Source organism: Hydra viridissima, unplaced genomic scaffold (genome assembly GCF_058129835.1).
Source record: "Hydra viridissima isolate aposymbiotic clone 2 unplaced genomic scaffold, HvirCarnegie_v1 scaffold_3, whole genome shotgun sequence".
NCBI classification, from domain to species: domain Eukaryota; kingdom Metazoa; phylum Cnidaria; class Hydrozoa; order Anthoathecata; family Hydridae; genus Hydra; species Hydra viridissima.
In genome coordinates this window covers 4,944,871-4,965,494 of record NW_028324302.1, presented here as the reverse complement: position 1 = coordinate 4,965,494, position 20,624 = coordinate 4,944,871, and the positions used below count along the sequence as shown (strand labels likewise).

The 20,624-nt window shown below is 29.5% G+C and overlaps 2 protein-coding genes across 4 annotated transcripts; one reads left to right on the top strand and one right to left on the bottom strand.

Moving 5' to 3' along the window:
- Window positions 1–2,768: 2,768 nt before the first annotated feature.
- On the bottom strand, window positions 2,769–4,871 carry LOC149890698 (zinc finger MYM-type protein 1-like). The gene is made up of 3 exons (XM_090081953.1): window positions 4,304–4,871; window positions 3,784–4,213; window positions 2,769–3,477 (listed from the first exon to the last, which is right to left on the bottom strand). Exons 1-3 carry the CDS (start codon window positions 4,869–4,871, stop codon window positions 2,769–2,771), a joined length of 1,707 nt encoding a protein of 568 aa, XP_089938079.1.
- A 3,076-nt stretch (window positions 4,872–7,947) lies between these two features.
- LOC149890697 (TNF receptor-associated factor 5-like) lies at window positions 7,948–18,660 on the top strand. 3 transcript variants are annotated; one of them, XM_090083380.1, is made up of 5 exons: window positions 7,948–8,067; window positions 8,812–9,130; window positions 10,454–10,598; window positions 11,606–11,764; window positions 17,861–18,660. In XM_090083380.1, the coding sequence occupies exons 2-5, from the start codon at window positions 8,958–8,960 to the stop codon at window positions 18,032–18,034; spliced, it is 651 nt and encodes a 216-aa protein (XP_089939506.1). In that variant the 5' UTR covers window positions 7,948–8,067; window positions 8,812–8,957; the 3' UTR covers window positions 18,035–18,660. The 3 variants fall into 3 exon arrangements, with proteins under 3 accessions (XP_089939506.1, XP_089939507.1, XP_089939508.1); XM_090083381.1 differs by having other exon boundaries at window positions 8,001–8,384; XM_090083382.1 differs by lacking the exon at window positions 7,948–8,067 and having other exon boundaries at window positions 8,391–9,130.
- Window positions 18,661–20,624: the final 1,964 nt, after the last annotated feature.

The following is a 20,624-nucleotide window of genomic DNA, read 5'->3' as shown; positions in this document are numbered from 1 at the left end:
TCTTCTTTGGTAATGAAATTGAGGCAGATTTGAAATGATATATACAAGATATATTTACAAGATATATATTTACAAGATATCTATCCGCAGTGAAGCAAATTTTTTGCTAGCCTGAAATGACGCAATTATAATTAAAAGCTAAACAAGAATGAAAGCATTGTCTGTTTAAATAAAACGGCTCCCGGCATTAAAAGCTTTAAAAACTTGCTTCACGTTTTCTAACGGAATTTTTGTGAAGTTAGACATCTAGCTATTACAGTATTGTAAAAAATTTAAGAACCACCAAAAAAAGAAATCATAATTTATTTTTATTTTTAAATTTTTATTTAACCGAGTATATTTTTTTGGTAAAAAAAAATAATAATAATAAATTTTAGAAAATAGACAAACAAAATAAAAGATAATAATAATGATAAAAACTTTTTAACAAATAAAAAAAAATGTATTGAAAGTTTTATAGGTAATTTTTATTTAAAAAAAAATTGTAAAAAAGTTAAGAACCACAGAACAAAAAACGATAATTTTTACCTAATACCGCGTAATTCTACCATGAATTTTTAAGCACTCATTTATACGATTTGGCATTGAGTCTATTAAATTCTCTAAAATATGTTTGGGAACATTTCCAAATATTGCTGGTAAAATATTGCACATCTCCTCAAGGCTCCTTGGTGCTTTCTTGGCAATCTCTTTATCAAGCCAACTCCAAAGATATTCAATGCAATTTAGATCTGGGCTATTTGGTGGCCAAGTTAGACGGTCAATATTTTTGCTTTTGAACCATTTAGAGACAATTTTAGCCCTGTGACATGGTGCATTGTCTTGCTTGAAAATGAACGGAACGCTTTGCTCAAATGCATCAATTGACGGTAAGAAATTGTTATTTAAAATATGGGCGTAATAAATAGAGTTGAGTCAACCATCAAATAATTTAAACATACCGAGGCCATAATATGTAATGCAGCACCATATTCCAACCGACCCACTACCTTGTTTTGATCTTTGAACGATACAATCAAGATTATATTTTTCTGAAGACTGCCTGCGAATCATAATTCGGTTTTTTCGGTTATCAACCTCGATATTCAACTCATCACTGAACATTACTGTCCTTCATTTTTGTTTAGACCATTCTTTGACGCTTTGGCAAAATTCTTTTTGCCTTTTTATATGTTGTTTGGTAAGTCGCGGTTTCAGAACAGCTTTTTTCCAAAACATATTGTTAGTTAATAGTTTCCTACGCACAAGTGATGCCGATGCTTAACGTCCATTTGAAAGCTTCCATTCCCTTCTTAATTCATGCGACGGCATGGTTCGATTTTTCTTCGGCAACCTGATTAAAAGGCGATCATCATTGGGTGTCGTCAAACGCGGTCTTCCAGAACGATGGCGATCAACGTAAGATTTCGTCTCTTTGAATCTTTTGATGATTGTAAGCACCAAACTATGTGATCGCTTTATTATTTTTCCAATTTCACGAGCGGATTTACCTTCCTAGTGAAAATGCACCACTTTTACACGATTTTCATAGGTATAGGTACGTGCGTATCTGGGTTTTTACGGCACCGATTTTAAAGACAAAAACTGTGACCTTTTTTTTCACAGCGTGCTCGAAGTCGGTGTGGTAATGATATATTTATTTGTTTTTTTTTTTTTTAGAATTTTATATCAGCTTAGACTTTATTAAAAAAGGAGAATGATTTATGTTAAATAAATTATGGTTTTTTTTTACTTGTAATAAATTTTTCAGTTTTTTTTATTGCTATTTAAAATTGTGTTCCTGTCCTGCACTGCATTGATATTGAAGGCATGTTGGTACATATTTGAAATTTTCCAGTCAACTGTATAGATCTATTTTCTATGTGCTTGCCAAATTTCATTAAAAAATATTCATGACCACATACCGTATTTTTCGACCCAGTGGAGGTACCATTTCCACCTCTTTTAGCGTTACTGTGACTGTTACACTTTATAAAACTGTTTCTGCTATTGTTACTGTTACTTTTTGTTATAAATTCTGTTGTTTTTTTTTACAGTTACCAGTGATTTTCATTCGGTTTTAAAATTTCGTTTCTGTTCCGGAGGTGCATTAATATTGAAGGCATGTTGGTACATATTTAAAATTTTACAGGCAACTGTATAGATCTATTTTCTATGTCCCTGCCAAATTTCATCAAAAAATATTCATGACCACATACCCTATTGTTCCACGCAGTGGAGGTATGTATTTCCACTTCCGTGACATAGTGTTAGGGGGAGGGGCGGTTTTTGACAGTAGAGAATTCAGTAAATTTGTTTTTTTTATTCATTATAATAATATATTTTATTAGAACTGTCAGTGGCGGCCGGTGACATTAAACTTTGGTGGGGCCAGCAAATATTAACCGAAAAATATCGCAACGATTTGCTGTCAGCGTAATTGATACTTCGGTGTTTGTTAGAAAGTCTTTGGTCGCTAGCGTTTTTCGATTGGTTGACAGAGTTAAGCGCTAGCATACTCCCAAAATAAAGCATAAGTATTTAATGGCATTGAATTGAACCTTCGTAAAAAGCAGTAAAAGCTGCCCTGAAAGTGCTGCATTATAATTTGAACAGATTTTAATATTACTTCTTTAGATTTTTTTTTTATTTTAATTTTATGGTAAAAACTTTTAGTTAGTTAGAAGTAAGTCACAAATATAAAAAGTTACGATTAACACTATAATTTTTATAAAGGTATAATATCTCTTGAAATAAAGAATGATGTTAAAAACAAAGATTTAAGCATATTATTTATACAAATATTCTGCTCTTCTCTGTTTCCTAAGAGAAAACATTTCGATTACTTTTTGATTAAACTGATCAATATCCTGTAAATAATCTTTATGTATTGATAGTACAGCTAATGCATTCAACCGATCTTGACCTGTGGAATTTCTTAAAAGTGTCTTAACTCTTTTTAAAGTACTAAAACACCGTTCAGCATCAGCTGTAGACACAGGTGTGACCAAAACAATCTCTATCAACTTTGATACTTCAGAAAATGTTTCAATCAGGTTATTTTTATGCATAAATTGGGATAGGGCATTAATATTGCCAACATCACTAAAAAAAGCATTTTCATACAAAACGGTTAATTCGGACATCAACTTAACTTCACTCAGCATTGGATAGTTTGTTAGAATATTTTTTATAAGATTCCGAGGAAAATGTTGTCTGTTAAAATTGAAATTTTTCGGATCCAAAATTGAAAATGATTTAAATATTTCAATGCTTCTAAACCTGTCGCTAATTTCGAAAATAACTTTATCACAAGCATCTTTAGCATCTTCTATTAGTAGTTCAATTGATGTGTTTCGTTTCATTTGGTTTTCAGGTATTTCTTTGCAATCGTTAAGAATCGATCCAGGAACTTCATCAGTGATGCTATTTCGCACAAAATTTATGGATAACTCAAATTTTTCAAAAGCTTTCTTGATTGTAATAGTGTTGCTGTTACTTGATTGCAATATATTGTAAAGTACATCAACATGTTTTAAAATTGAATAAAAGAAAGATAAAAAAAAGTTGAACTCTAAATCTTCCAAACATTTTTTGAACCCAACAGATTGTCACACGCTTGTATCATCCCATCCTTCATCGTTTATGATTTTATTAAAACAATCCACAATCTTTGTTTTGTTTTCTTTTATGCAAGTAACTATTTTTGAACGAAAATTCCATCGTGTTTCGCAAACTCTTGGTATCTGCTTAAAAGAAATTTCGCGAAGTAAATCATTTCGTTTTGGCGAGGACGTAAAGAACACGCCAAATCCACTTAAAGTAGAAAAAAATGTTCTTACTCGCTTATTCGACGAACAAACTTTTTTCAAAACTAAATTTAATTGGTGTGCATAGCAGTGAACATAATGGGCATTTGGGTAAACTTCTTTCATGAGACTTTGGACTCCATTCCTTGATCCGCTCATAACTGCTGCACCATCATAAGCCTGTGCAATTAATTTTTCTTTCAGACCAAAACAATTCAATTCTTCTTTTAATACATTTGTAAGACCCATAGCAGTTCTATCATTAACATCAATAAATGCTATAAATCTTTCAACTGATTGATAACCTTTTAAATAACGCAAAATAATGACGAACTGAGAACGACAAGATACATCAGTTGTTTCATCTGCTTGCAAGGAAACAAATCTTGCTTTATCAATCTCACGTTTAATTTCTTCTATGTATACTTTATACATACATTCTAAAATGTCATTTTGGTTTGTTTTCGAAGTATTTTTTGTTATTTTTGAATTTTTAAGATTATCGCTAAACACACTATCTAATGTAGCTGTGTATGAAACCATATCTAAAAATACCCCTCGATTATTTGAGTCAATAGTTTCGTCATGTCCTCTTAAGGGCAATTCGTGTACACCACAAAATTTTATACAATCTATAATCCTCGATAATGTTTGTCTGTTTTTGTCAACTAATTCATTATGTTTTTTTATGCTAAGACTGTATCCAGCATCAATTGTCGATAAAATATTTGTCTTTCCGAGCATTTGAAACTGCAACGAATTATTTATATGTGTTTTACTGGATTCGTGTTTTTGTATTCGCTCAGAGAGATGTTTCATATCTTTACAGCCATTTTCTGTCCACAAGCTCTCGCCACCAAACAAAACACAATAAAAACAAAACAACGAATTTTTTTCATCACTCACACTTAACCATGATTTTTTTTCAAACCATGCTACACAAAATGTTCGTGTTTTTTTACCATCAACTTGAGTTATACGAACACCTTTTGGTTGGTATGCCCCAAGATTTTTGATTTCTAGTTTTTCTTGAAGGCCCAATGACGAGAAACGTTTAGCTAACAAACTATCAATTTTGTTCATGTTAAATTATCTTATTGATGAACCTAAGTTATTGTAATAAGATAACTTTAAACTATATTGTAACTAGAATATGACTTTCGCATGGTTTAAAAATTTTTATCAACAGTAGTTCAGTCAAGAAGGGCACTTAATCTTAATTAACACTCGATAACATAATAAAGAATGTAACATTACATATACATTTAACTATCTCTGATTAATATTACATGTTAATCAGAGATTAACATGTAATTCACATAACGTTTTCTGAGAATGACGAAAAGGTCAAGAAAAACAGAAAAGATACATTAAAAAATTTTTAAACATGTTTTTTAAAGGATTTTTTCATAATGCAAGACATATTTTTTTTAATTAAATACATATTTTTCATACTTAATTAAATCCATAATTCTTAAATACAACATTTACAATGTCAGTCATAAATAATAGTAAACTTCTCAAGATTATTTACATTGTCAAAGATGCTTTAACGATTTTATGTAATAAAAATAAAAACTTCATATCTGTTTGTAAGCATACACAACAATACATGAGTATTTTTACAGTTTAAGTTCTTTGGCTTTAGCTTTAGACTAAACTGCCACCAAAAAATGTAAATAATTTTCAATGACTGATTCATTATGCAACAAAATATAATACATAAGCTATTTGAAAAAAATAAACTTTAGCAATCCCTCATTGAGAAAAGAACAAGAATTTCAAAAGTGCAAACAGTTTGTAGCTCTTATTATATTCGTAGAAATGGCTAAGCTTTCTCAAGTCACAATATATAAACTTGCTTAACAATACACAAACCAAGATCATTATTAATATGGTTGAGTCACAATTTTTTTCCCTGTAAAAAAAAAAAGAAAACAAGCTTTAAAATTTTTAAAAATAAATAAAACAATATATGCCTGAAAATTCTAGTTCACTAAACAAAATTATAAAATGTACAAGATAGTTGATTATAAAAGAAATGCAAAACTTTTCCATGATATTTTAAAATCAATTTTCCAAACTAATCAATGAACTTATAATTTTTATTATTCCTGTTTATAATTGTAATTGAATTGCGTGAAGAAACTATTTACGGCGGATTTGATTGACGTAGTTTATTTGATATGTTGTAAATATAGTTTAAGCGGTTTATTTTATGAGCATATTTGAGGTTCTTTGTATAGTATAAATTGAAGGAAAACTTTTTGTAAAGGGGGAGTTATTAAGGAGAAAAGAAAATGTAGAACTGAAACGTTGTGTTCGCTGCGAGAAAACTACAAGCTAACCGGGCACATGATGGAGCCATCTTCGAATAATTAGAACATCTTTGAAAAATACGATGGTATATCCGATCCCGCAATTTAGTCGCAGCGAACAAAAGTTGTTGCAGAGAAGCAACGCGTTGAGTTGACAGTGCTCTTTCCAGTTTTGTTGCGAAGTAATACTTAGTCTTCGATTGTTTGTGAGTAGAAGATAAGAAGGATGTGAAGAGAATCGAAGATGTCTATTTATCGAGTCTTTCCTTTGGATGCCTACGTGGCATGAGTTGTGTACGAAGCAGAAGATGAGAGATGAGGAACAAATGGATGTCTCTTTTGCTGATCTAAAACGTTTCTCGTGTTTGGCAGAGTAGCCTGACGAGAGGGTGCGACTGGCGTTGCAGTTGGATTGCCAGAAGCGGTATTTGAGATTTGGATCCGCAAAAGAAACAATTGTTGTGATGTTCCGCAAAGCAAGAGTTGCTTTGAATTAAATGTGATCCCGAAGGATCAAGGAGGAGTGTAATTGAATTGCGTGAAGAAACTATTTACGGCGGATTTGATTGACGTAGTTTATTTGATATGTTGTAAATATAGTTTAAGCGGTTTATTTTATGAGCATATTTGAGGTTCTTTGTATAGTATAAATTGAAGGAAAACTTTTTGTAAGGGGGGGAATTTTAAGGAGAAGAGAAAATGTAGAACTGAAACGTTGTGTTCGCTGCGAGAAAACAACAATAATTATAGAATAAAATGACTTGTCCTAGAAGATCTAGTTTCAGAAAATTATTAAAAATTAATTTCTTTCACCTAACTGTCTCCTAAATCTCTTTAAATGTTTATGTCAGACCAACATTTATACCAGTAATTTCTGTTACATTATTTTAAATATCATGTTTGCCATGTTTTTATTCCTATTAATTTATACTCCTAATGACTTTTTGCAGCAGTAAATTCTTCCCTCTTTAAATCGAGAATTAAAAATGGTGGATGAAATTTTTGAACTTAGCGATGTTTTTAAGGTTCTTTTCTTCAAGGGCCAGTTCAATGAGGCCCTGCGGTGCGTTTTTTCGTCCCATCTGAAAGCACAACAAATTCTGCGCGCGCATCAAAAATAATATTAATATAAACATAATAAATAGGGCCAGTAAAAATCGGCCCAGCCGCTATTGGCAATGAATTAAATCAACGCTACAATACTTTGAATAAATTGCAAATAAACATATTACTTATAAATTAATATAGTTTAAAATTAGAACTAACTTAGAACTATTTATTTTTATAAAACCTGTCTGCAAATAGTTTAGGCTAATAGTTGCATATTATATATATATATATATATATATATATATATATATATATACATAATTACATTACCAAATATTTTATATTTTATCTTAAATAAATATAAGTGGGGCCGGGCCCCTATGGCCCCTATTGACGAGCCGCCACTGAGAACTGTTATTTATATATTTATCTTTCATTGAAATTCATTAGTAACGATAAAAATAAGGCGAAAATGCTGAGGCTTTTAATGTATTTAAAGATCACCTCCATAAATAAATAAATAAATATATATATATATATATATATATATATATATATATATATATATATATATATATATATATATATATATATATATATATATAATTAAATATTGCAAAAAAACGCGATATTTTTTTATGCATGTTTTATAAAATTTTATTATCAAATTAATCATTAAAAATACTTTGTTTCTTTAATTCGAAACTTTTTTAATACGTTTTTTAATCGTTTTGCACATTTCACTTTACAAAATCATGCGCAAATTAACAATGATTCTATTACAAAACTGCCGTTAGCCGAACGCGAGTGTCATACGAAAGTTGCATTTTTCTTAACCCTTTTTCCGGCACATTATGATCAAACTACCAAAGGAAAAACTTCTCTTGAGCTGCCATTATTCAAAAGAAAATGTAATTGTGGTTATTTTAGTCAAAATAAAAAACGAAAGATATAAAATACATATATCAAAACACCTAATGTTGTGGATAAGCTTTACAACCAAAACATTTATCAGAAAATCATTTGTTGCAAATATGCAACACAAACGGGAAAAGGGTTAAGCAATGTTTCATAAAAATAATGTTACTTAAATGAGCATAACCTTTTTTGTAATGATTCTTTTTTCATAAAGTTTTCACCATTTTATTACAAATTCAGAGCTCTTTCGAACCATATATAAAACTTGAATAAATAAATGGTTTGAAGTTTTTACACACGTACCTAATAGGTAATAGCTTTTCTGCTCATTTTTTCAAAAGAAAAGAATTTTTTTTTTTCAAATTAAATATTTTTATTGCCTTTTTGGTAATGACTCAGGTCGTTGATAGAATATTCAAACAAAAAAGATAAAAGTAGATTAAAAAAGATGTTTCTGCCGCATTTAGCACAAAAAATTCTTTTTGGTTCTTAACTTATTCACAAAAAAAAATATAAAAAAAAATTAACACATAATATTTAATCCTTATTTTTACAGGTTCTATTAATTAATTTTCAAAAAAAAAAAAACTTTTTTCTCATATTCTATTTAATATGTTTGAAAATAGTTACTGTTTTGTTATCTTTAGAATAAAAACTAATTAAATTTATTTGAAAAAAATATTTTTTTTTATTTAGTAGTTATTAACTTTTTCACAATACTGTATATATCATTGCAGATTTGCGACATTTTGTTGAACAAATCAAAAATCATAGTCAGTCAAAGTTAATCTGAGAAATTTGTGGCAACGTACATAGTGAAAGGTGTGGAATAAAAAAAATAGAAGCCAGTTTTTCTAAGTTTGTGCCTAAAATACTCGACGATATGGCAATTAATGTTTCCAGGTACTTGGGTTCTGAAAAGTTGGTAGAAGCTGTTCCTGTTAAAAAATTTAATGAAAAGTATTTCTGTAAAATCTGCAACCAGTTACTTTTTAAAGTAGTTCAATCAGGGTGTGGTGAAATATTTTGTGAAGCTTGTGGTAACATATTATCAAGGTATGTTTTTAAATGGTTCTTTATAAAGTTGATTAATCTAGTTAGAAAGTTGAGCAAGGTGATTTTGAATCAATAAAAAAAATGATTCTATGAACTTGAAGAAGTGGCATATGTCCCAAAAGAAAATGTCCTACTTGTTTTGACTGCATCAGTGCTTCAATAACTGTTACTGATTTCAGCAAAGACTCTATTGTTGAACACCTGCAGTTGCATGAGCTTTTGCCATTTTTTTGTATTGCATCCAATGATATATCACCAAAGAATGTAAGAAAGCTAATTCTACCAGATTGTTAAGCAGTTGTTAAAAATGTCCTGAAAGCTTCTTCAGAGCAAGTAATTAACTTTTAAAATCAGGGTACCTTGAAGTAATGAAAGTCAATTGGATTTCCCTAAAAGGAGGGCATAGACTTTAAAAGTTTTCAAAGGTTACTTACAAAATAGTATTAAGAAGATATAAAAATATAAAAGTTGAAGCTAGACTTAGTTCAAACAGAATAACAGTTTAAACACATAAGTGTTCAAACTGTTATTTAGTTTGAGTTAAATAAGACAATTCTCTTATTAAATAGGTGCTGTAAAAGTAAATAAAATAATTTAGGGTTGATATTCAATTATTAGCAAAATCCCTCTTTACTACATTTACATTTTGTTTACTTTAAACGTCATACATGAAAAGCATTTGAATTGGTATTTCTCAGGGATCCATATAAGGTCCACTTTTCTTTACTAACTATATAAATGATCTTAATCTTTCTATTAAACACTCAAATACTTATCAATTTGCTCTTGATTATAATCTTCAATTAATAACAAACTCTTTTTAAAAAAAATTAAATTAAATATATTAGTCAGGATATGGCCAGTCTTGTTCAATGCCTATGTGTAAATGAAATCTCATTTAGTATACTAAAAAAATAGAAATAGCAATATTTAAGACGCAACATGCTAACTTTTCTAAAAAAATCTAACAAGAATCTTCCAAAATACTGAAAAAAGTAGCCTAAAACTGTCTTTGTCTAGTAATATGATTTATCTTCATGTTATGATAGATGAGAAACTTCCATTCAAAACACACACAAGTGACCTAACTCTCAGATTAAGCTGTTCCAACAGTATCTTAGCAAAAGTTCATTGAAGAATAATAAACAAGTTTATACATTTGCAATGCCCATCATCTGTAATCAATTGCAGGCATTTTAAAAAGCTCTCACACTTCACTTTGACATTTTTATCCCTGATATGAAATAGAGCTTTTTAAATTTTTTTTTTTTCTATTTGCTAATTGCTATTGTGAAATTTATATATTTTTTTATTGATTTCTAGCAAGGAATTGATGTGCCCTGTTGAGAACTCAAAGTGCAAATATTTTTTTGACAAGGGTATTGAAAAAGAAATTCTTGCTTTGGAGTTTAAGTGCCCTTATTATACAAATTGTAACTGGCTGGGCTCATTGAGTCAACTAAAAGAAGTAAGTATTTTTGAAAGTTGTGTTCTTGATAAATTGTGGTTATTATGTGCTTAAGATGCAAGTGGATAAACTCGAAAGGAAGTTATAAGTATTTGATAATTTAAAAAATGTATATCAAATCATACCAGGATACTGAGTTTTGCCATTATTCCTTCTGATATATTGTTGTATTTATAGAAATGATTATTGGGCTTGGCTACTGCTATACAGTAATAAAGTAAATAAGTAAAAATAAAATAAGTAGATAAGCAAAAAGTTTATGTTTGATTTTGTAAAAAAGTTGAAAAGATCTGTTTTTACTGCAAGAAGTTTTTGTAACATTTAATTTTAAGAACAGAAGATAGCCTTTTTTCAACCAAAGGTTTTAGTTTTTAATTACAGTAAAGTTTTCCAAAATCTTACATAAAAGAAAAAGCTTCTGTCAAAATATGAAACTACAATGATAAAAATAAGATTTCAATTTAATTCATGGATAAAAACAAGATTTCATTTTTCATTTTGTAGAGGAAATTTAAAAGTATATATAAAACATGCTTATTTTCTTGTCACAGAAGTTGTTTATATTTCAAAATCAAAATCTTAAATATAGTAATTGGCTTGTTACTTTTCTCAAGGAAATTTTATTTTACATATAGAAATTTCTTGGAACTAAAATCTTTCATAAAAATCAGTTTCGTGATAAAGATTAAGCTCTAATTATGTCTCAATCAATATTCATTATTTCTGCAGAGATCATCAGGTTATTGAAAAACATGTGTTGTTGTGTGGCCATCATTTTATTTTTGAATTCAATATGTACTTTTATTCAACATTTACCCATCGTACTTAGAAGTGATTTAAAAAGTAATCTATAAACTTATCGTTCTTTAAGAAGCAGTATTCCATGTTTTAAGGAGGGATATAACATAAATGTAACAAAGATTTGAGTTCTATGTTTGCAATAAGATTCTTAATTAGCAGCTGTAATACATTTGAAAGTTATCTAAATCAATTTAAAATTTTTCCAGGTACACTTCAATGCTTGTGATTATGCAACTCAAGTTTGTGATAATTGTAAAGAAGAAGTTATAAGAAAAGATCTAGTTGAACATAGGTTTATAACTTGTGCACATTCTTTTTTTCACTGCCAACTTTTCAATGAGAAAGTTCCTGCAAAAGAGAAAAAGGTTAGCTTTCTAAATAATAGATAGATTCTAAATTCTATCAACTGAGCAACAAAAAATATATTTTGTTTTTTAGTTTTTTAATGTTCTAGAATGATGATATAATTGACAGAAATATATATATATATTAGCTCATATGGTTTTGCATATTCATTTAAAAATATTCAATCTCTCTAAAAACATTTTTGTCTGAAGTTACCAGCAAAATGCCTGCTCGGTTGTTGAGAAACCTTTTTAAAAGAAAATTTACTCACTCACTTGATGAATGTGAGAGTTTGAAAAAGATATATATATATATATATATATATATATATATATATATATATATATATATATATATATATATATATATATATATATATATATATATATATATATATTAGGGTGATTCAGATTGTAATAAAAAGGAAAAAGTTCACAAAAAGCATTCTCCTCAAGATTGCCTGTGTTCCTTTATCACCTAGGATAATGTACAAAAAAATTAGACTAAAAGAAGCAATTTTAGGGGTTGCCATGTTTTATAAGATGAATTAACCATAGGTAAAATTTTGTGATTCTCTCAAATTTTGCAAATTTGTTTTTTTATTATATATATATATATATATATATATATATATATATATATATATATATATATATATATATATATATATATATATATATATATATATATATATATATATATATATATAAAATATATATACATATAAAAAATATATATACATATATATATATATTTATGTTATATATAACAATATATTTTGAATAGAAATTAATATGGCAACCACTAGATCTTCTGCTGTTGTGTGGCTTGTTGGTAAACCTACACAAACTCTGTCGACTGCCAGACTTCATTCAAGAGGGGGTTGCTCTTCCATCACATAGAAGAGAAACAAAAAGTGAAAAAAAAGTTTTTGGGCAACAATTGAAGCAGTTCTTGTTATATGGGAGAGAGGAAGAGTTCCAACTCAAAGAATTGACAATGCAGAAAGAAAGTTAAAAAAACTTTATGACGAATATCTGTTCCTTAAAAAACACCGACAATCAAAATTGGACAGCTGTCAAATGAAAGAAGGACTTTTCCATGCTGACCTTGAAGAACTTTTTGATATATCAACCAAAAATGCATCAGAAGTTATGAAAAATGATGAAGATAAAGCATTTTTACATCAGCAGCAAAAAGATCCATTAACTTGTAGCATGGCAGGAATTGATCAGAATTTAACAGCTAGGGAGGCACGGAAATGAGTCCGAGAAATTAAAATGAAATTGAGGCGTCAAAGCAGTAAAGCAGAACTGATGCAGTTGACATTTTGAGTGAAAGTAGCTCAAGTTCCTCAGATGATGATGAATATCAGACTCTTTCCGCTTCCACTTGATGATGATGAATATCAGACTCCTCTCCTGATGATCCACTTCTTCTGCATTGGGATGGAAAGCTCTTACCTGATATCACTGGTGGTCAAAAAAAATTTGATAGAATTGCCATCCTTGTGACTGGTGGCGGGGTGGAAAAATTGCTGGGCGTTCCAAATATTGATCGAGGTACAGGTGAACAACAGGCTGATGCTTGCATGAAGGCTCTTAAAGATTGGAAATTGGAAGAACTTGTTCAGAGACTGGTTTTTGACACTACTTCATCCAACACTGAGTTTAACATTGGTACCTGCACAATAATAGAGAAGAATCTTGAATGTAATCATATATGGATAACATGCAGACACCATGTCTTTGATGTCATGCTTTCAACCATTTTTATGACTGCATTTGAAAGCAGTGGAGGGCCTGAAGTTAGAATTTTTAACCATTTCCAGAAGCAATGGCCAACAATCTACAAGGATGTGTTCACTATAGGGAATGAAGAATTGTATAACTGTGAATTTTTTCTCAAACTCCGTAAAGAAATGGTAGTGTATTATAGTGAAGCAAATAAAGGTCAACAACCCAGGGATGATTACTTAGAACTCTTGAATTTGTGCCTTATTTTTCTTGGAGGATCAACTGCAACATCAGAGTTGAATGTAAAGTTTCGGGCAACAGGTGCAACACACAGTGCACGTTGGATGGCAAAAGCTATATATTGTATGAAGATATATTTGTTTCAGGATCAATTTGTTATTACTGCAAAGGATAAGAAAGGAATAACAAACATAAGTCTTTTTGTGGCATTTATATACGGACAGTTTTGGAATGAAGCTCCGTTAGCTGAACGAGCACCATTCAATGATGCCAAGCTTCTTCAACGAATTCAAGAATATCCAAATTGCACAATTGCAATTAATGCAGCAAAGTCTTTTCATCGCCATCTGTGGTATTTTTCTGAACATCTAATAGAATTGGCTTTCTTTGATTCCTGTGTTGACAACAACACCAAGAGAGGCATGGCAAACAACCTGAAACAACAGCCAAAACAGATATCTTTTGAAAGACTTGATGCTGCCACATTCAATTGTCACAGTACATTGTCTTCCTTTGTTACACAATGCACTGCAGAACTTTTTGACCTAATTTTGAAGAATGACAAAGAAAAAGCTGAATCATTTTTAATGAAAGAATCTTCAGAGTGGGAAATGGATTCAACATATCTTGAAATGAAGCACAAGGTTCGTCAAATGAAGGTCGTCAACGATTGCGTGGAATGAGGCATAGCACTTATAACATCCTTCAACAAAAGCGTTACGAAAGATGAAAACCAAAAGCAGTTTCTTCTTCGATTGGTTGATCTTCACCAGAAGAAATTTCCAGTTGCATCAAAGTCTACCCTGATGAAGATGACTATTGGATGATGAAAATGATTGATCTATTATTGACTAGTGTAATTACATAGTAGTACAGTACTATATTATTGGTTGTTTAACATTAACCATCCACAATCCACCACATAATAATAAGTGATTGATAAATAATTAAAAAAATAATTTTTTTTTTAGTTTTTAACCTCATTCCAAAATGTGACAAAACATGGCAACCCCTAAATATCATCCGATTTGATTCAAATTTTGGAAAATAATTACTATTGTCATATAGAACAAGGGCAAGCTTGAGGAAAACTAAAGTTTTGAACCTAAAAATTTTGCATCACCCTAACATATATATATATATATATATATATATATATATATATATATATATATATATATATATATATATATATATATATATATATATATATATATATATATGTATGTATATATATATATATATAGGCTATTTGGATGCCAAGCTTCATAAGACTTTGGAATTATGATGCTCCAGATTTTTTTTAAAAAAAAATCTATAGGTTCTAGCACAAAATGTCACTGACCAAATGGTAAGAAGACTATATGTATGTATACATCAATTTAGCAAAAAAGTTGCTAATTAGATGTTACAAAGAATAGTTTCAAATTTATTAAAAGGAAATATACAGCATGATATTGTACTAGTTTGAAAATCAGGTTTGACTGTTCTCTACCTCTGTTGAAATTGATTTAGTTGCATTTAACTAAAACCAGAAACTCATTTGACTCATATACAACGCAATATAACCTAAAATGCTTTGTAAACATTACAAGTACTTTACTTATCATAAAAAAACTTACATTTTTAAAAATGTCTAATTTTGCAAGATCACATGAGGACAGCAGAAAGGTTGTCTACTTCTTGTGTTTTTAAAAATGCGATATGTAGGTAACAACATTCATCATTGAAAAAATTCAAGCTATTTTAGAAACACCAATTGATCTCTCTTATTCTCGAGTCCAAAAGGGAAAATGTGAGAGTTGCAGGGTAAAACTGAGAAAAGGCCAGCTTGTCAACTTGCCACCTGTGACCAACCTGCAACCTTGCCACCTGAGACTTGAGAACAAAACTAAGACTGTATTAATTAAAGTGGCTGCCAATTGGGAGTCCAAAGACAATAGAGGTAGAAGCCAGAACATTCTGTCGCCTAAAGAGTTTGTAGGTAGAATGTCCTGGGTTTTTGAAGGTATCGCCAGTGGCTTTCATCTCCCAAAATAGTTGGCCTTGCAGCATAATGTTACACTCCTCCGCCAGGAGGTAATATTTTTTTAAGTTTTTGTATATCAGATTATATATTTGTTGATTAATGTTCTTATCAGGTCATTAGTAATTCAATTGCTCATCTTGTCTTAGCTAATGTTCTGAGAGACAATATTTTCTTCTGAATTAAATGGGCTTTCACTTTACAAATGTTGGATTTATAAATGCAGTTCATGGTCTTGAATGACATAAGTTGATGGCATCTTCCTCCTTTATCATTTCACTCCAAAGTTGGGCTGCACAAAGATACACTGAACCATTAAAATCATTGAAAATGCTTGAATGTATCACCTTTATGGGATTTAGAAATTAATACACTTTGTAAGTCGATACTCTTTGTTATCTAAAATCAAGCAAAACAAGTAATTTTTAAAACCGAAAATAAACCATTGCAGATAAAAGGAATGTGAATCTCTTTAAAAGAAACCCAACTGTACAAAAGTTCAGTGAGATATGTTAAAGATAAGAAAGTGCCACTCTTTTTGCAACACCTGTTAAAAACCTTAAAGACCAAAAGTGAAGAAGAATTTTGGTAGATTAGGGTTCCACATCTGCTTTAAACAAATTAAATAATAGAAAAACAGGCAGACAAAAAATACTAAAACTAATAGCTTTAGGTTATGCACATATTTGAAAATTTTGACTTAGCATGTTTATACAGTATGTCCAGAGTGTTTATATGAGAGCAAATTTTAGTTAAGTTTTTTGATGATAAAGTTGTCATATCAAACAATTTTTATAAACTTTTGTTAAAGTAACCTTTATCAAGCTTTTTTTAACAATTGATTCTTTTTCAACACAATTTTGTTTGCATTAGGCGGTCTTTTATGGTTTAAAGTGGTTTTTTAAAAGCAATATTTGATCCTATGCCCTTGCTGAGCAAATCCTTTCTTACTGTCTCTTTGCAGATTTTAAAATTTTTTAAGGAATTATTGAATTCTCTGGCTGAGTTACGAATGCTTCTCAGGATTTGATGGAACCATGCTGAAAAAGACATTTTTGTCTCTTTCAGTTAATTTTTTGTTTCTTTACACTTTTTCAATTTATTTCAAACACAGTCCTCTGAAACATTGAGTAATTTTGCAATAGCAAGATTAGATTGGTTTCCTTGTTTATTTAAACCAACAACTTGCCATTTAGTACTCTCAGAAATACTTTTCATGCCCATTTGGTCAAAATTTTACCATTTCTTGTGGTAGTGTATTATATAAATAACAAAAAGCAAATATTACTACTTTTAGAGGAAATGCAAGTCGGGTAGATTGATAAATCAAAAATAACACAATTAGTTTAGGCTTAATGGCCATTTATTCAAAGTTACAAAATTGGTAATTGAAAAATTATCAACACGATAGAAGGAAGTGTTGCACATCCACAAAAAAGGTGTCCATAAATAAAGTAACTTTTATTCCAATGAATATTGAATGTTGATCCAATTGCAATATTTCTTACTTGGGTCAGTAACTTCATTTTGTAACTGTGAGTTTACTATAGTTTTCAAGTTCAACATGCATCTATAATTAACTTTTAAAATGTTTCTATTGAGGATCTTGTTAAGCCTATGTTTTGCTGAAAAATACATGAGTTCTTGAAAATTTATAAATGAATGATAGGTCTGGTAGAAAGATACCCATCTACTATCTTACTTCAGCCTATCAAATGCGCCCAAAGTTATATCATATAGGCCACACTCTATTTTTATCCATGTCTGATTTACGTAAAACAGGAGGGATTCTTAGGTAATCTTGAAACAAAAGTATGAAGAAGCCCTCGTACAAGCTAAACCTTGTCATGAAAGACTTAAATGTTATCTCTGATATTTGAAACATGGTATTTATCATGGAGATAATAATAGAATTATGTTTTTTTGCATGTAACTTTTCATGCTTCATCTGATTAAGTCAGCTCTCCATTATCCCTAACAGTTTGAATATTGTTCTGTAAAAGTGAATATAATTTTTTGATTGAATTTTCAGCTGGTCTTGTTAAGGGAAGACTACATAAGCTTCAGACAGTCATGTTTAATTTGATTAACATTCATGTATTTTTGTTTTGCAGGTTTCCGACTCACTTGATGCCCATTATAAATCGAATTTTGATATTCATATTCGGCTCATGATGATTATCGTACAGGAAATGAGCCTCACGCAGATAAAATTAAAAAAGGAGTTAAACAGTTTGAAAAAAGAGAACATCGCTCTACGTGAGCTATTACAAAAAAATCTTGTGTAATTGCGACAAGTTTTTACTAATAGCCTTCAAAAGTGTTGTATTTTGCAATATTTTCTGGATTAAATCCAAGGTTGTGTATTAATAATTTAAATATGTTAGAGTATTATTATCAATATATTTCTTAAGTAACATTGCATGATAAACACAGTTTTATAATTTAAACGATTTTTTACTGACGTTGAAAGGAATTTAACTTTTCCATCAGGAATAACTGTTTTATTTCTTGAAAAAAGTTAAGTTTTACATGCAACTTACTTTAGTTAAAAATCGTAACAATTGTTATCATTAGAAAGGTGGTAATTTTTTAGTAAAAAAAGCAATCAAAATAATGTAATAAAATCTGAGCAGCACAAATGGCATTCAGTGGTTTTTCCTCCTTATTTCTTTTTTTTTTTTTCGAAGAAAGTTTTTTCATTTTATCATTTTGAAAAGAAATTGGAAACGAATTAGCTTCTTATAAGCTTTGTTGTTGTTGTTGTTGTTTATTATTTGCTTGATTAGCACTTTGGTAATGGTTTGTAGTTATCCTACTTATATTTTGGTGTTTTTTTTTTTTGGTTTGCACATATTACTTGTATAGATGTGGTTAGTTCTAAACAAGAATAAAAAATATTTACTTATGCAAACGTTTATATATTTGAATAACACATAAAAGAAGAGTTCTAGCATTTAAAAAGACATTTTGGTTCTTATCACTGAATATCACTGTTTGTACACTGCTTTTGAAATGAAGCAAAATTTAATTTTAACAATGTTTTAACGTCCTCTATAGATGTAAGTATGACTTGTAGGTTTACAATAAGTATGATTATAATAAGTATAATGACTAAAAATATTCAAGTCTGTCATATAGAAAGGTTTGAAAATTAGTGACCCTAGGCACAATTAGCTTTTTTTTAATTGTACCTAGGGCCGCTCTCTGAAAATCAGGTTTAACTCCGTAATCAATTAAAAACAAAGACAAATAAATTTTATTAATTGTTTATTCGTAGATTGTTTTCTAGAAATTTATTTAGTTTCTGAAAGCGCTACCTTAAAATTTCCAATATTTAAAAATGTTTAATGTTGCTGATTCTATTCGAATTAGAGATTATAAACAAGTTTTCCTTTTTTTTGCCTTTGAAATTTTTGTTGCACGTTGAAGTTTAATAGCGTTTCTTTCTGGAGTGTCAGTCAGAACTCTCCATGTGATTCTCATCCTGGTTTTCTACCTCCTTTTTTAGACGAACGAGGTTTTGCTTCTGGATTATTTTTTGGATCTTTTTCTTTACATGCTATTACATTGTATTATATTTTAAATACCGATGACGTTGAACAGCGAGTTATAGGGCTCGATACAGAACTTTTTTTTTTATTGTAAACTTTTATTTTTTAACACTGCTAAATAAATTTAAACAATTTGAACCTAATTGTTTCTTTACTGTAAAATTTTTTAAAGACTTTTTAAACTTAGCTCATTAGGCAAAAAGATATCTAAAATGCAGCTAAAAACTAGTCTAAAAGACATCTGAATTCACATCGTAAATGAACGCTAAATAGAGATGTCTATCTTATAGATGTCTTTTAGATGCATTTATACATACATACATACATACATACATACATACATACATACATACATACATACATACATACATACATACATACATACATACATACATACATACATACATTAATACTATGAGTCTTGTGAAATATTCATTTTTCAGCAAAATGTAGTAATAAACAACAAGACAAGTTTAGAAAGTATAAGGAAAAGTTGCAAAACCCAACTATTTTTCATCAATTATTTGTTTTTTTGTCAACCTTGAAGTTTTAATTGATGGTGGATGGTAGATAAAATAAAGATGGACAATCTAGATCTAGATAAAACCAACCTAAACTACCAACCATAAACTACCAACCATAAACTACCAACCATAAACTACCAACCATAAACTACCAACCATAAACTACCAACCATAAACTACCAACCATAAAACCTATACAAATAAAAAGAGAGAAATTTTTTAAATATCTTCCTCAAATTCCATTTAAATCTTTTTTTGATAACTTAAGCCAATTTTTTCCATGATGAGTTAGACATCAACAGCAATTTTACGACTAAACAACTTTTCGACTGATTGTCGCGTCTTTTTCTCTGTTTAAACATTTTAAAGCCTTTGGAAATTTTTAATTATAATATTAAAAAACGGTCCACAAAGAAAAATAAAATTCAATCCGAGTGTGACACCCTCCGTACAGTATTATTACCTTGGATACCATCACATAATTTAATCTTTTTTCATTAGTTATATGATAACTACATTAGAATGTGTATTAAATACAAGGTGCTGGATGAATACTGACAAATCTTGTTTCTCATAGTACAATGAAGAATAAACTGCAACCACTCTTCAAAATGCGATATATGGGAATGATATCATAGTATTAAGCAGATTGTTTCATTTCAAAAGTAAGAAATGATAAGATTAAATACTAATTAATCTTTTTTTTTTTCACCAATCACTTTAAATAATTAATTGTATTAAATCTCACTATAAGGTTTTGCTAAGTTTCATTCTTTCATACAGCTTCTCGATTGTTAGTT